This window comes from Chelonia mydas, chromosome 1 (assembly GCF_015237465.2).
Source record: "Chelonia mydas isolate rCheMyd1 chromosome 1, rCheMyd1.pri.v2, whole genome shotgun sequence".
Lineage (NCBI taxonomy): Eukaryota > Metazoa > Chordata > Testudines > Cheloniidae > Chelonia > Chelonia mydas.
In genome coordinates, this window is record NC_057849.1 from 160,622,180 (window position 1) to 160,639,621 (window position 17,442).

Genomic DNA, 17,442 nt, shown 5'->3' on the forward strand with positions numbered 1-17,442 from the left:
TTTCCAATTCTAATATATATTTTTTGAGATGAAGCAATCAGAACTGCATGTGGTGTTCAAGGTGTGGGTGTATCATGGATTTATATAGTAACATTATGATATTTTCTGTTGTATTATCTATCCCTTTCTAATAGTTCCTAACATTCTGTTAGCTTTTTTAACTGCCGCTGCACACTGAGCAGATGTTTTCAGAGAACTATCCACCATGACACCAAGATCTCTTTCTTAAATGGTAATAGCTAATTTAGACCCCATCACTGTGTATGTATAGTTAGGATTATGGTTTCCAACATGCATTACTTTGCATTTATCAACACTGAATTTCATCTGCCATTTTGTTGCCCAGACACCCAGTTTTGTGAGATCCCTTTGTAACTCTTCATAGTCAGCTTTGGACTTAACTACCTCAAGTAATGTTGAATTGTCTGCAAACTTCCCTGTTTACCCCTTTTTTGAGCTCATTTATGAATATGTTGACCAGCACTGGTTCCAGTACAGATCCTTGGGCGGCCCCGCTGTTTACCTCTCTCCACTGTGAAAACTGACCATTTATTCCTGCCCTTTGTTTTCTATCTTTTAACCAGTTACTGATAAGAGGACCTTCCTTCTTATCCGAGGACAGCTTACTTTACTTAAGAGTGTTTGGTGAGGGCCCTTGTCAAAGGCTTTCTGAAAATCCACGTGCACTAAGTCCACTGGATCACCCTTGTCCACATGTTTGTTGACCCCCTCAGAGAATTCTAATAGATTGGTGGGGCATGATTTCCCTTTACAGAAGCCAAGTTGACTCTTCCCCAACATATTGTGTTCGTCTATATGTCTTATAATTCCGTTCTTTACCATAGTTTCACCCAATTTGCTTGGTACTGAAGCTGGGCTTACTGACCTTTAATTGCCAGGATCACCTCTGGAGCCTTTTATAAGAAGCAGCATTGCATAAACTGTCCGGCAGTCATCTGGTACAGAGGCTGATTTAAGTGATAGGTTACATACCACAGTTAGTAGTTCTGCAGTTTCATATTTGGATTCCTTCAGAACTCTTGGGTGAATATCATCTGGTCCTGGTGACTTATTACTGTTTAATTTATCAATTTGTTCCCAAACCTCCTCTACCGACACCTCAATCTGGGACAGTTCCTCAGATGTGAGCTGAAAAAGCCCATTCAAGCTGTTAATATTATGTCAGTTATTTTTCACCTGTATACCAATGTAGAGATAGACAGATTTTATATATATGATCTGATTTTACTCATACCAGTGTAAATTGGAAGTCATACCATTGATGTTAATGGATTTAAACTGTTATAACCCTGGTGTAAGTGAGAACAGAATCAAACCCATGGCAACTTAAGGCCTGATCCAAAGCCTGCTAAAGCTAATGGAAAGACTGGATGTCTTTAGTTTGGTTTTGGACCATGCTTGTATCACCTTGACCATATAAAATGTACTGCAGGTGGGGCTGTTTACTGTTGTTTTCTTCTAGTTTCGACTGAGGGTCAGTTTCTGCCAGAAGTGTCTGGCATGATATTGCTTGTGTACACTTGAGTAAGATTGGCTAGCCGTTGTGCCCATGGCCCTCTCCTGATAATAAGGGCTAGCTCAGTGAGCAAAATGATAAACACATAAATTTCCAAACTGCCAGCTTGTTGTGGAATTTGCTCCCTTATTCTGTGGGTGCACTGAGCTGGGGGATCTGAGGCAGCATGTTCTGCCTCCTACATCTTTCGACACATACTACCCAAGATTTGAGTCTTATTTAGCCAGATTGCTTTTTTTTTTTTTTAGACCATTGTACACAAATACTGAGGGCTTGATTCTCCACTGCCTTGTAACTCATGTAATCATTTACACCTGTGCAAATTAGAATGGTAGCATTTTATGGTCACTTTGCACATGTAAAAATGACACATAAGGCTCCAAGCACTGGAGAATCAGGCCCTGTATATTGCATTTCTTGACTCTCTAATTTTAACTGTGCAAACTCCGCATTGCTTTATTACAGGCCCCATTACTATCCTCACTTACCTGTGAGTTGTGTCTGTTGTAAGAGAGGGACAAAACTAGGGGCCTGATCTTAAGCCCATTGAAGCCAGTGGAAAGAATCCCACTGATTTCAAGGGGCTTTGGATCAAGCCCTAGGTGAATAGTCATTTTCATTCAGGATAAAATTCATTCAAATGCAGAGGGCCTGTCCAAGTCAATAAAACATCTAGCAGATCCCAATACAGGATTAGAGCCTAAACTGCCTTCCTCTGCCACATTCCCCCATACAGCCTCCTTGTCTCCAATCCCAGTAATCCACAGCTTCAATTCCTTACATCTCACCCTCAAAACTCTCAACACTGTCCTTCTGCATAAATGAGCAGTTCACTCAGACAATAACTGAGATAAATATATAAGCGAGTTGGTTATTTAATTTCTTGGCTGCAGTAAATTCTCTTATTAAATCTCTGCTGGAGTCTAGCCTGTGTTCTTTTGTTTTGCGCAAAGAAGTGACACGTTCTTCCTTTCAGAAGGAAAATGTACGTGCTGGGGACATCACAGCTCCTGTGTCTGCTAAAAGGATAATGATTCCCCATCCGCCTCTCACTTTCTAGTTTCACACTGGTGTAACTTCATTGGTTATTCCTGAGTTACACTGGCATGAGAAGAGTCCAGCCCAATGAATGGAAATTTAATTCATAGGTACTTTGCTTATTGCACTGAGACCCAGAAGGACACTTCCTGTATCGTTTGCGATGGCTCAGGACACATGGGCAAATGGAAGATAGACACACGGGTGGATTTAATCAGCAAGCCACAACTTTATTAACTTAACCAAGAGGCGGGGGGAGGGGGAGCTATACAACCACCCATCTCATGCACCAGCAAATCATGCCATCCTGCAACAAAACAGCAGCACGTGAATGCACACTACAGACCTGTCAGCGTGTGGTAACACAGTCCGCATGGAGAGTTAGTGAGAGCCAAGCTGCAGTGCTGTAGATTCGCACCCTGGCTCGCTGTGCACTAACTCTCTGTATAGCAAAGCCCTTACTCTGAGCACTGAGTAGCTTCTGACACTAGGTTGCTCTCTTATGATTCAAAGCAGATTTTTAAAAAAAGATAACTGTAAATAATGCAAATTTTTTCTGAAATTCCCAGCAAGGCTACTCCACCTCTGTTCCCTCTTCTGGGCATCAATGATGATGATTTGTATTTATATTTGCATTTGTATTGCAGGGCCCCGTTGGGCTAGGTGCTGTCCAAACATATAACAAAGAGACAGCCCCTGCCTCAAAGAGCTTACAATTTAAATAGAAGATGAGAGACAACAGCTGGATACAACAAACAGGCAGGGGGAGCACAAGGAAACAACAAGGCAGTGCTGGCTAGCATGATAAGCAGTGGCCACTGCACAACGGCTGCATAACCATTGTGCTTTGTGCTCTATTCTAAAATTCTTCTTTCAAAAAGTTCTTAAAATCAGGGGTATGGCACAGAGAAGGGCCTCAGGCGAAAATTCAAAGGGCCGGGGACGTTCTCGGCACACTCTGAAGCACCCCTTCCACCCCCGTTCCTCCTGTCACACATTCAAAATGTCCGTCCCAACTGACAGCATGCTCTCCTTATTCCCCACCCTGATTCCCAGTGCCTCTGCCCTTCTCCTCATGTGGGAAAGGCCTTCACCCCAACGAGCCTCACGCAGTTCTGTGACTGCTGCACTGGGATTGACATCCAGGACTAAACTATACTTACACAATGGATGAGAGTATGAGCTAATGGTCTGAATGCAGGCGTGAGAGCCACGTACTCATGTATTCTAGCTTTGACACTAATGCCCTTTGTCACCTCAGTTAAGTCATTTAACATATCTTCTTCATTTTCCACATCTGTAAATGGATGACCAGACAACTCAGTGAATGATACTTATTGAGGGTGGGCAGTAATATACACCTTAAATTAAAACAGAAAAAGAAGCGAGGGAAATGGAAACACTGCCTTGATGGAAGGCCTCTGTCATGTTAGGGGGGTCCTGTTTTGCAGATCTTTACTCTTACAAGTAGGCCCACTGATTTCAGTGAGTGAGTATGGACAGTTCCCACTCGTAGGAGCTTGCAGGATTGAGTTCTTGGTGTACTTACATGGTCTGTCCCTTCCATCTATATATCCTCCTTACTGTCCCCCACCAAAACGGAACTCTTCCAGCAGTTTTGTCAAATGGTGCATCACAATTAAGTTTGCAAGAAAGCAGATACCATCTCTCAAAAGAAAAGCTGCTAAATGTCCCCCCCCTCCTTTTTTTTATTTCAGCTTATGCCAAGATGTTTGGGAAGAAAGTCAAAATGGTAAGACCAATTCTATATTTTCTTAATTTCCAGCTCTAGTCATCATCTAATACTTGTAAAATTCACCTCCTCACCACACAGCTGGTTCACTGATGGCTGGCTATTTATTTCACTGCTTCTCTGGATTGTTTGTGTTCCTAGCTTTTAGAAATTGTATTATTCAAATTGTCTTTCGTGTGTTTCGTTTGGGGCAGGAAGGTTTAAATGAAGGGCAGTCCAATCCCCTTGCCCATCAAGAAGGTGCTGCTGAGTTGAGCAAGGATCTCCTGGAAATAAATCTTCTAAGTGGGAAGAACTTCAGGAAGTCAGCGCCACAATCCCCCAAGAAATCCAAGAAGAGAGGTAGGACTTCCAGTAGTGTGATGATGTACCCTGCTCACCTTGGTGCTGGGTCACTTTGATACCTGATAAAGCTTATTGTAATTTGGTGCTTGTGGAAGGTGCTAGATTAACCACACTGGAGACTGGACTCTTCTAGCCACAGAACAGTAGAGCAAAGGCAGAAGCATCCCCACACTGCTTCTCACTAATGGATTTCCACCCTGGCTTCAATAGGGGAACAGATAGTTCCCTCTCTCTGGCCACCCATTCTTTGGTCTGTGCAGAAAGTGCCAAGTGGCATTTATGATGGTCTCTTCTGTGATGTGGATATCTGTTGCATAGAAACTGGACTGAAACCATCCCATCCATTTAATATAAAAGCCACGGAACAGTCATCAGACAGTAGACTTCTGTTTCCTTGAGTCATATTTGGACTTGTGTCCCAGAGGTGAAAGGATATGTAGTTTCCCCAGATCCAGCCACAAATTAATTATAAATTTTATACCAAGAAGGTTAGGTTCCAGTGGCTAGGGCACTAGCTTGGGACTCATAGACTTTAAGGCCAGAAGGGACCATCATGATCATCTAGTCTGACCTCCTGCACATTGCAGGCCACAGAACCTCACCCACCCACTCCTGTAATAGACCCCTAACCTCTGGCTGAGTTACTGAAGTCCTCAAATTATGGTTTAAAGACTTCAAGTTACAGAGAATCCACCATTTACACTAGTTTAAACCTGCAAGTGACTCATGCCCCACGCTGCAGAGGAAGGCAATAAAAACCCAGTGTCTCAGTCAATTTGACAAGGGGAAAATTCCTTCTTAACCACAAATATGGTGATCAGTTGGACCTTGAGCATGTGGTCAAGACCCACCAGCCAGACACCTGGGAAAGAATTTGCTGTAGTAACTTAGAGCCCTCCCCATCTAGTGTCCCATCTGTGGCCGTTAGAGATATTTGCTACTAGCAGTCACAGATGGGCACCATGCCACTGTGACTACCAGCAGTCACATCAGACCATCTCCTTCGTAAACTTGTCAAGCTCAATCTTGAAACCAGTTAAGTTTTTTGCCCCCACTGCTTCCCTTGAAAGGCTGTTCCAGAACTTCACTCCTCCGATAGTTAGAAGCCTTCTTCTATTTTCAAGCCTAACTTGTTGAGGGACAGCTTATATCCCTTTGTTCTTGTAGCTACATTGATGCTTAACCTAAATAACTCCTCTCTCTCCCTTGTATTTATCCCTCTGATGTATTTATCAATTAGTTAAGCTAAACAAGCCAAAAAGTTTTCCATTCCTCTGATCAACTAGTAGCGCTTTTCTGTGCCTGTTCCAGTCTAAATGCGTCTTTCTTAAAGATGGGGGACCAGAATTGTACACAGTATCCCAGATGAGGTCTCACCAGTGCCTTGAGGACTGGTAATAACTCTTCCCTATCTCTACTGGAAATACCTCGCCTGATGCACCCTAGGATTATATTAGCCTTTTTCACAGACGCATCACATTGGTGGCTCATAGTCATCCTGTGATCAACCAATTCACCCAGATCTTTCTCGTCCTCTGTCACTCCCAACTGATAGGTCCCCAGTTTATAGCAAAAAAATTTGTTGTTAGTCCTTAAGTGCATGACCTTGCACTTTGCACTCTTAAATTTCATCCCATTTCTATTACTTCAGTTTCCAAGGTCATCCAGATCTTCTTGTATGATATTCCGGTCCTCTTCTGTATTGGCAATACCTCCCAACTTTGTGTCAGCCACAGTCTTTATTAACACACTCATACTTTTTGTGCCAAAATCAGGAGACCTGAGTTCAATTCCTTGCTCACACCACAGACCTTCTATGTGATCATGGGCCAGTAACACGGTCTCTCTATACCTCAGTTTCCCATGGGTAAAAAGGGCATAATAGTGCTTTCTTACCTCACATGGCTGTTGTGGGGATAAATACATTGAAGATTGTGAGAGGCACAGATTTAGTTTTGGGGGGAAAATCAAAATGAAGTATTTCAAAAATATTAGTGTCCCATTTCAACATTTTTAGCACAAAACATTTTGATTTTTCATTTCAAAATTACTTTTTGTTTCAACATTTATTTTATATAAAAAAACATTTTCAAATGTAAAAATCTGATCCAAATGTTTTGATTTTATTGAAACAAAATTATTTGACCCAAACAATATTTTTCAGAATTTTATTTCACAGGAAATTTGGAAATTTTTGTATTTCATTTTGGAAGGATATTTTTTTCAAAATACTAGATTTTCCAGTGAAACGAAAAATCCGGTTCCCATGCAACTCTAGTCATATAATTTAGCTAGATAGATATGATCAGTTTATGTTCATAGTTGGTGAGAGCAAGCAGCAGGCATTTGATAAGCATGAGTATATTTTCTATAAATGTGTGTGTATTATACATAAGTATGTGTAGGAGCCTATATAATAGACGACCTGGTGCTCCCAGATTGGTGGGATTATAGCATCAGAAATAGCTCCAAGCTCTCCCTCCTCCTTGCTCCCTGTTTTCCTCCTTTTCACTTCCTTTTTCCTCCATCTTCCCCTTTTTCACCCTCTTTCTCTTTTCCAGGTTTCTTCCAATTCCCTTCCTTGGGGTTTATATCCTCAGTAGATCTAAAAGGCAATAATTAATCACACACAACTGACCTCATGTAACAATGACATTCCATCCAGCAGAGGGCAGCGTTGTAAAGCTAGAGAGAGACACGTAAACTTTGGCACAGTGTATTGTAGATTATACATCATAACTGTTGTTATTTGAAGCATTAGGATAATTCAATATGATTGTTATCAAAGTCTCATATGTGGTGTGCTTCTTAATGTCCCAGGTCTTGGAATAAGACTTTCGGCACTTTCATTTTTCAAAAAAATAAGCGTCTAGGCCTTGAGGTGGCAGAGAAAAACTTGACCCAAGTGCATCCTGAAGACTACAGAAATCAAATCAATAATATCTGATCTTGTTAAGCCAATTTCAACATTTTGGAGGTCTGATTCATGATTTTTGAATGCATGGGGCTGGTGATACTGGAAGATGAAAACTGGAGCTAAGATGATTGATAGTAGTACCTACTACTGAGTGCAGCTATATAGCACTTCAACACAATGGACTGTATTCCTAATATACGACTAGAGCAGGGATCTCAAACTCAAATCACCACGAGGGCCACATGAGGACTAGTACGTTAGCCCACGGGCCGCATCACTGACACCTTTTCATACAAAGATACAAAAGCCCCCCACTCTCCCCTTGGCCCCACCCCACTCCACCCCTTCCATGAGGCCCCGCCCCTGCCTCACCTATTCCCACTCCTTCCCCACCCCCATTCCAACTCCTTCCCCAAAGTCTCTGCCCCTATTCCAACCCCTTCTCCAAATCCTTGCCCCAGCCCCGCCTCTTCTCTGCCTCCTCCCATGAGGTCAACGCATCCCCACTCCTCTCCCCTCCCTCCTGAAAAGTCCTAAGTGCCGCCAAACAGCTGTTTGGTGGTAGGAAGCACTGGGAGGTAGGCGGAGGAGCTGGGGGCATGGTGCGCTTGGGAGGAGTGGAGGCGGGGGAGCGGAGCTATGGCGGGCCGCAGGAAATAACTCCATGGGCCACATGCGGCCTGCGGCCCGCATGTTTGAGACCCCTGGACTACAGTAAAAAAGACAAATGACAAGAAAAACAATTTTTAAAAACCAAAAAATATACTGTCATGGTTCTGAAGCACATTAGTCCCCTTTCAGGTCTCTCTGGGTTTTTCTACACTGCCGTTAGACACCCATGCCAGCTGACTCGGGCTCAGGGGCTGTTTAATTGCAGCGTAGTTGTTCAGCCTGTTTCCTAATCAGGATAGGCAGGATTTTCAACAGCACTCATTGCTGACTACACCTTGTTGAAGAAATTTCACCAAAACTTTTTTTCAATAGGAATTGGCTTTTCCTGCACATTTTTTGTTTTGGTTTAATTTTTTTTTTTCAATGAAAAACTGAATTTCAACATCTGAAAGATGGTTCGGTTTCTCCCCCCCCCTTCCCGCTCCTTCCCTTTTCTAGTGAGTGGGGGTGGGGAGAAGGAGGAAGGGAGAGAACGGGAGCAATAAAACCAGGAAAAAACAAAACGGTTTGTTTGAAAACTGATGTTTTTTTGTTCATCGGTTTAACCAAAAAACTGAAAAAATCTGTAAATTTTCAAATAAAATGAAAATGTCTTTTAACTTTTTTACAGACAGCATGTGCTGTTTTCTAACTAGCTATACCTTTGACCTGACTGGGCTCCCATTACTGATCATAGTCCCATTAACTCAATAGAAGCAGAGTCAGGCCAGAACTTGAGTGCTGTAAAACAATCACACTCTGTTTCCTACAAAGCAGCATGTTGCTAGTTAGGGTGAACAGAATAACTTCATGCCTGCAGATGGATAATTTCACTTGTTTGTTTCATCACTGTCACTCAAAGGCTGGGCCTAGAACTGGCCAACACCCCCAATTACAGGTCACCTAGAGAAGTTATTCCAGCTGAAGCTGCAGACTCTATAGAACTGGATAAGGGGCAGAGGTGAAAGGAAGCCGGTACGGTCCAGTACGGCGTACCGGCAAGAACAACTTCCCCAGGTCGGCAATTTAAAAGGACCCTGGGCTCCCGGCAGCGGCAGGAGCCCCATGCACTTTGAATTGCCACCGGAGCCCCGGGGCTCCCGGCCGCTGCTGCAGCTACAGCTACCATGGGGCTCCGGCAGTGATTTAAAGGTCCCGGGGCTCTCAGCTGCTGCTACCGCAGCCAGAGCCTCTAGCCCTTTAAATCACCACCAGAGCCCCAGGGCTCCCCGCCGCCACCATAAGTACGGCTACCATGGGGCTCTGATGGTGATTTAAAGGGACAGGAGCTCTGGCCACTGCTGGAGCCCCAGGGTAGCAGCGGCTATTTAAAGGGCCTGGGGATTTAAAGGCCCCACCCCTTCCACCTGGGTTGTTCCCCACCCCCACCGCCCTCTCCCGCTCAGGACCACAGCCCTGCTTACGGGTAAGTCCCTTAAGTTACTTTCATCCCTGATAAGGGGCCACATTTCCCTAAAACCAGGATCTGCATTGCTGACAGAATGCAGGTGATTTGCAGCTCCCTGCCATGAAACTCATTAAGTAGGGATTGCTTTGTTTACTCTTCCAAGAGTTAGATGCTCTGGAAGGCCTTGGATATTTTCTGATGGTTTGAAACTTAAGAGTCCTTCCTCACGTTGGAAGTTATTAGTGGTCATTTTGTCCTTGAGAGCTTAGAAGAGTTGGTGAATTTTAAAAATTCAGTATGTTTATTCACGTAACATGGAGAAAGGGGTGCAATTAGATAATGTGCAATTATGCAGGTTTTTTCCATTGCTTTAAAGTTATTTCAAAGGAGCATGCACAAGGTGAAATATATTGCAGTGTATTTTAACTATGTATTTTGTTCAATTTCAGCCTGCTTTTGGAAATACTGTGTTCAGAGCAAGTAGATTGTAGCCCTTCAATCAACGGACGATTTTGGTGACTAAGGAATTTGACCCTGACAAAGAAATCTTCAAAATCTGAAGCCTTTTCCACACAAACAGTTAAACAATAAGTAATAAAGTAACTATTTGACCATATTTGCCTTGCGTATAATATGTATTTAAAGGAAAAATGTAAATATTTTTATTTAAAATAATATAATAAAATAATTTTTGTACAAGCAAGATTGTATAACAAAATTTCTTATCCTAATAAACACTGTAGGTATCTTTGGGGAAAATATTGGTCCCTTTCTCTGCACTTTGAAAGAAATAGCAAACCAGAATTTATTTCTGCTTTTATGATAGTTAGAGTTTCACATATACTTTCAAAAGCATGATCCCAATTCTGCAACCCTAGTTATACAACCAGTCTGACTGAAATCAATGATGGATATTATTTCTCTTTACTGATACCTGAAGGAGGAAGCTCAGGCGATCTCTGTGAATGAAGATCCTCTCATGGAGTTGGAGTCTCGGAGTTTCCCCCTAGAGTCCCTTCAGAGTAGTGGGCGGGATTTCCCTTGTGAAAAGCATTGTAGGGCTAGCCTGTTCCCAAACCAGGCAGCTCTTGGTGGGGGAATCTGGGGAGACAAGGCCATCCCTGTGGAAGCCCTGTGCTAGGGACTCCCACCGCCTATGTTGTCCCCAGAACTGCCCAAGGCTGTCATATCTTTGTTGTAGGGGTTTTTGGCCCACCCACTCCTTTCCCCCTTCTGCCAACTCTCACCCTCTTCTCTGATGGGTGAAGATGCTCCAGGAGGTCTGGAGGTGGAGAAATGTGGCAAGGAGGAGATGGATCTATGCTTCCGGATCTAGGGAGTGAGCCAGTGGAACGTCTTGTGTGACTAAATGTTGGAGGTCCAGGTCCCATGACCCTGATTGTCAGAGGTGCTGAGGGTCCACAATTCTCTTTGAAGTCAAGGGGAATTGCTGATGCTCAGCACCTCTGAAAGTCAAGCCCTATGAAAATTTGTTTCAGATGAGAGTGTTTCATTTTTCCTTTAGGCTTTTAGCAAGTGACATTACTGCAGCTTTTTGTTTAAGAAGCAAAATCTAATAATGTACGGTGCATCGACACTCCAAAAACACCCCCAAGGCAGCGCGTCACAGAGCCCGAATCAACTGACTCAAGCGTGGACCATTCATGCTATGGAGCTAAAAGTAACAGTGTAGCTGTACCCACTCAGGCTGAAGCTGAGGCGCTGACAGATGTAAACAGTGGGTGCCCTAACCACCAGCCTTAGGCAGGAGATAAGTGCCCAGTGCCTAGAAGGAGGCAGCAATGCACATGCTCAGCATATGTTTATACTGTGGCTGGGAGTGTGCTTCCCAGTTCAGCTAGGCAGACAGCCCTAGCTCTGTTTGAGCTAGTATGCTAAAAATAGCACGGATGCTGGGGCAGCACAGGCTAGCCACCTGACTATGTACCCCGGGGTTCCAGGTGGCTTTGTACTCAGCCAGCTAGCCCAAGCTGTTACCTGGGCTATCCCCAGCTACACTGCTACTTTTAGCTCGAGCAGAGCTAGCTTGTGGCTGTCTCCCCAAGCTGGGAACTGCACTTCCACATGCAGTGTTCACAGATGTACCCTAAGAACCAGAAACATAGGCATCAAAGAAACATTTACCCTGAAAACTTTGGTGCCAAGTGAGTTTAGGCACCCACAGGATTCAGCAGAAGTTTTGTGGATCGCATTGGAGCCTAAAACTGGAAATCTGGTGCCTGAACAAAAGAGTTAGGTGCCTAAATCTTATGTTTTAAGTGCCTAAGTACCTTTGTGGATCAGAGCCATACATGTTTTTGAAGATGCTGTAAGAGAAGGGAGGAAGTCATGTGGGGCTTAGTGCTGCTGGGCAAGAAAGAGTGGAGGCAGCACGATCTAAAATGAATAGCGCAACAACCTGATAATCAGGAGATCTGAGTGGTTCTGTCACGGACATGCAGTGTGGTCATGGGCAGCGTCTTTTGCCTCAGTTTCTCTAGCTGTGCAGCATGTCCATCCACACTTTATTAATTGCAGGATTGGGGCCTGGGACGGTAAGATCTTTGGGGAAGGTGCTGTCTCTTACAGTGCATTTTCACAGTGCCTCGTAGAACGGGACCTCCTGGCACAACTTCAGTACAAATCATTTATAACAACAGTAACCAGGGAGTGGGCTGGACCGAACAGGGAGCTGTTTCACCTCCGATTGCAGTGATATCCGGTGCCATCTCAATGAACAGATCCCAGCATATAATCAAAAACAGTAAGAAACACAAAACAAGAACTCTTTTATTTTTACAATTACCCTGTGGCTAAGCCTGGGACCACACCCCCTTATCACCTCTGTATTGCCAGAGCACTACCCCAGATTCCCCATTAAGTTTGCTCCTGAATAAGTGGTAAGAGTGTTTCTCTGTTGTTAGTTTGGTTTGAGCTACTACAAGAACACCAGACTATGCAGCACTGATGTCCCGTAAATAGGAAAATTAAGCACTGAAAAGGGCAGTTGAATTAAAGTAGGTTAATGGGGGAGGTGGAGTTCCCAGCCTAGGGCATTTCCTATGTGTAGGCTAGCAGGGCGCAGCCAGCTGTGGGGAATTTATTAATTCCCCTTGCTAGTGCAGGAGAGAGGTTCATCCCACTGGGAGGTGAATGTGGTCGTGAGAAGATGGATCTCTGAAGGGGACTGGTGCTGAGGTGAGGTCTTGTCTCTCCCTCTGGGATTTGTTTAAAGCAATCCTTTGCTTTGGCTGAGGGAAAAACCTGTTGTTGTTGCAATTGGCTGTCAAAGGGGCAGGGCATCCATTACGTTTAGTTTTCTGCTGTAGCAAGGGGCATGCCCCAATGAGCTGTGTGGAATCCTTTCCTGTCCCAGCTGGCCTGTAACAGAATATGTCTTTCTCCTTCTGCTTTTAAAGCCCATCACAAACATGAACGCTTCATTTGTTGCAATCTGGTGTATCATTTACATGTATGGGACATAGGATGGTCAATCCTCCAGGATTGTCCTGGAGTGTCCAGGAATTAAAGATTCATCTTTAATTAAAGATAATGTCATATGATGAAACCTACAGGAATTCATCCAACTGAAGCTGGCAATCCTAATGGGACAGACAGCTAATTAGAGCTGGTCAAGAACTTTCCATTGTTTGACAATTAGGTGAAATTATTTTTGCATTTTTTGTGAAAAGTTGTTATTTTTGACCATCATTATATAATATAAACCTTTTTAAAAATTTTAATGAATTTTTTTCAGTTTCCTCCACTTTTTGACCATCCCTGCTTATACTATCATCTAACTATATTTCCTGAAATCTTTAAATCCCAGTTGTATTCTGTTGCTTCAATAGCACTATATATGAGGCTGAGGTTGGCCCCAATCCTGCAATTTACTGCACCAAGAGAAATTAATTGTAGGATTGGGGCCATAAAACGCCTCCTCCAGGTGGATGGAGCATGGGAATAACAAAAAACAGATTTCAGTCTTATCCAGGGCCAAAGCCCCTCCATCTCAGCAAAATATACTTCAAAATGATGTACGATTTTAAAATACATTACTTTCTACATATCCAGGGTATGCCCCCTTTGGCTGAAAGGATTGAGACTGCAGGCTCAGGACAGCACAGGGCACAAACTTGAGTGTGGTTTGTGTCTAAATGAGGGCCTCAGGTGACCTCAAGGCAAAAAAAAAGAAAAAGAAGTAAAGCACATACAATATTGCTGTACAACAGGCCATATTACATAGTAATGTTGAATTTCATACTGATTAAAGGTGGATAACAGCTGATAGCTACATTTTTTAAGTCAATAAAGACTAACACAGTAAACCACTGTCAGTTGAATCATGGCTGGGTAGCGTAGTTAAAGTCAGTAACAGCGATATGACACACTTCTGAGCAGAACGACTGGGGATTGAGTCCTGAAATTGGGTCTGCGTGTGCACATCCTTGCACCTGGGTGGGTCTGATTGCAGGACAGGGCCTAAAATGTTCTTCCAGTTCTTAAAGACAAATCAAGGTTTTGTTAAATTTCATTTTTCTCTCTCAAAATCCAGGCTAATGATAGACTGCACATAGTCAGGACACTGGCACTGAAATAAACACAGGATATCATTCAATTTACTTATCAATTTGTGTATTTTCTGTTCAAATTTGTAAGGCATGTGAAAAGATTATATAGAATATATATATATATGTATGTTGGAAAATATAAAGCAGCAGTTAGTAACATTTGGTGAGTGATTGCTCAGCTATCAACCCCAATATTTAAGCTCTGTACTGCAAAACAGGTTAAGTGTCTGTTTTTTCGAAAGAAAACAAAATAAAATTTCAATATTTAACACTTTAAAAATAACTGTGATACAAGATGTGCATCAGAACTGAGTATTTTTATAATTAAACAGTGCAGACAAAGTATACCTGAAATATACAATCAAGTACAAATTGTAAGAAAAGTAGATGTCTGCTTGATACGGAATAGGTTGTCTATTCTAAAATAGAGGGGGGTTTCTTACATAGCTATTATATTAGACACTTAGATATGAAATAGATCAATCTAGTATGCATAGATCTACTGCATCTTTAGATACACATAACCCTATCAAAAATATATTGTGCAAAAGCATCAGAGACTGACTCCCTGGTGACCGTAGGGATAACACAGCTTTGGTAGCTGGGCTGGAGCTCTTGCTCCCAGGCAAGTGCAGGGGCTGTGGTTTGCACAGGTTGTGCTTCTGAGGGCTGTACCAGCAGAAAGCAGCCTCTGTGGCTGTAGCCCATTCATGTTCCATGGACCTCCGATGGTACGTTCCCTGTTCCAAGGGAATGGGGTATTCTCATTGGTTCTGGTTGTACAGCACATTCTGCAGTTCAGTCAGGAACAAGGAAAGGGCTACCTCCTAAATAGCCCTCCTGCCCCCATATTCATTGCTTTCCAATACCAAGTAGAAGTCGAGGAGGGGGCCTCAGTTCAGTAATCAGGGGCAGAGAGGTTTTCCATTTCCTCTCCCAGTGCAGGGGGCAGGACCCCTCTCTTTTCACTTATACCAAGTAACTTTATTGCATAGTCCACAGGTCAGCTGCAATATTTGTTCCTCTCCTCTAAGGCTGGAGGAAGTCCCATGGGTTGTGCAGATCTTAGAGAGACGAGGGCTAGACATATACAGAATAGGGACTTGTGCAGTGTGAAGCAGGGCTTTTGTTGAGCTGATCCACAGCTCCCGGGAATATAGAGTTGTTGCTTTTGAAAGAGGGAGTTGGTTCCACATCAAACCTGATCTTTCTCCTGGATAAACCAGCCTGCTGTGCAGCCAACAGCAATTGTGCAGTCTTCCCAGATTTATGCAGCCCAGAAGGTCACAGATACTTTTGGTTAGCTATATCTTGAGAGAAAAATGTTCCTCTGCCTCTCAGACAGATCTCTAAGTCAACTGTCAGTTTTGACAGGAGTGCTGAAATAAACTGAGAAATTAGGGGCAGTAATAATCACACTAAATGTGTAAGAAGCAGGGAATTTTAGTATCAAAATTCAACATTTTTACCAAGAGTAACCAGCCAAATTGTAATAATTGTGTGCCAAGCCCATTACCGTAATTTCAACGAATGTTTGAATTTTGATCTGAAACCTTTAACACAGAATGTGCAATACGTGTGTGTGTGTACACACACATAAGCAGACATACATACATATAATTTAAGGGTGAGCTTAATATAACGCAAGAAAAGAAAGAAGAATTGGCCAGTCACAGAACTTAAAATTATGCTGCATAATGTACTCTGTATTTATCTTGGTTTGTTCCCATCCAGCTCTCCGAAGAAATGTAGACTAGAGATATCTTTTAATCCATCACTTCATTCTTTTTGCAACATCCAAATATGCAAACTCAATTTCTCGATCAGCAGGACAAGTATTTGTGAATTCATCTCTCGCATAAGCACTGTTCAAATATCTCCAGATCCCAGTCATTTCAGGTGGAAACTCAAAATTCCTATATTTTTTTGCCACAACCTTAAAAAAATAAAAAATAAAAGAGACTGCTAGAAGCATGAGCTGTGTAAACAAAGTGCACGCAATGCTTGTAATCAATAGGTTTCTTCCATTCTTCTGTCTTAGCAATCCATTTTTGACGTTTTAAATTTAAAAAAAAGATAAAGAGGAGAAAGATATCAGATGTGGGGGAGGAGGGCTGGTTAGTTAGAGAGGGACTGTCAAGTAGTTTAAGCTCAAAATGTAGGTTTGGGGATGAAAAGATTTTACAAAACCAAATAACTGAGAGTTTCAACGCTACTTAAGGACTTCAGTTGCCCATTTCCCATACATTTCTACCTGCATACCCAAATTCCATAGGTGGATTTGAAAAGCCCACCGAATATGAAGAGAAATCTTTTAATAGATGTTTGGTTGATATTTTAAAGCAAACATCTTATTTGGAACATACACAACTTGTGACACATTCCAGTTTTATACTTACTTACTTACTTCACATACTGAAACTTGAGATAAAAGATATTAGGGGAATATACCCTACCAGAGGTGATCTAAAAACCAAGATGGAAGCCAAATTTTGAATAAAACATGCATTTGCGTACTCCCAAATGATGTGTCAACTGTACCTTCTCCCTCACTGAAAAACTTTGCCCGGTGAGGTAAAAGCGCAACTCCTGCACCTCTGGGTCCTGCTAACTGACATAGCAGTCAACCTGCATGGTCTTAGGCACTGACAGGAAAGGGCACTACAGAGAGAGTTCATTGCCTGTGAGAAGTACCGAAAAACTCACATGTCAAATTTCAGCCCCAAATTTATGAGGGAATAATGAAGGAGTGAAAAACGTTCTGAATCAGTCCATATATGGCAATTGGGTGGGTACAGTCCCCCTCAGGGAAGCGGGCTGACTTAGGAAGGCATGTAAGGCTAAAATGTCATCATGTGTGCGAGAGTTTGGGGAATCTGTCTGTTTTATGGATTTCATTTTGTTTTATGAAGGGGTGTGTAAGCTATTGGGGAGACTTGAGGGATCAGCAATGGTTTTGGACCTAGGGCCATTGGACCTCAGGGTTCCACAGCCCAAGAAGAGGTACTAGGCACATACTCTGTACCCTAGGAGAGGCTGGATGCTGCTCCGACCCAGTAGACTAGGAAGCAGTTGGGATCCAGCAGTGGAGTCCAATAAAGCAGCCTGGGCCTGAATGCACAAAAGGCATTAGTCAGGGGTGAGGGCAGAGGAGGACCTCCCTCATAACTTTTAGCCCAATGGTTAGGATACTCACTTGGGATAAGGGAGACCCCTGCCTCA

General features: G+C 42.9%; 1 protein-coding gene across 1 annotated transcript in view; it reads right to left on the reverse strand.

The window, feature by feature from the left end:
• Positions 1 to 14,267: 14,267 nt before the first annotated feature.
• The window catches only part of CLIC6 (chloride intracellular channel 6), a 49,193-nt gene continuing 46,018 nt past the window's right edge, over positions 14,268 to 17,442 (reverse strand). Inside the window, exon 6 of the mRNA XM_007054614.4 lies at positions 14,268 to 16,156. Coding sequence (XP_007054676.3) covers positions 15,995 to 16,156 — 162 coding nt within the window. The 3' untranslated portion in view covers positions 14,268 to 15,994. The remainder of the gene's footprint in view (positions 16,157 to 17,442) is intronic.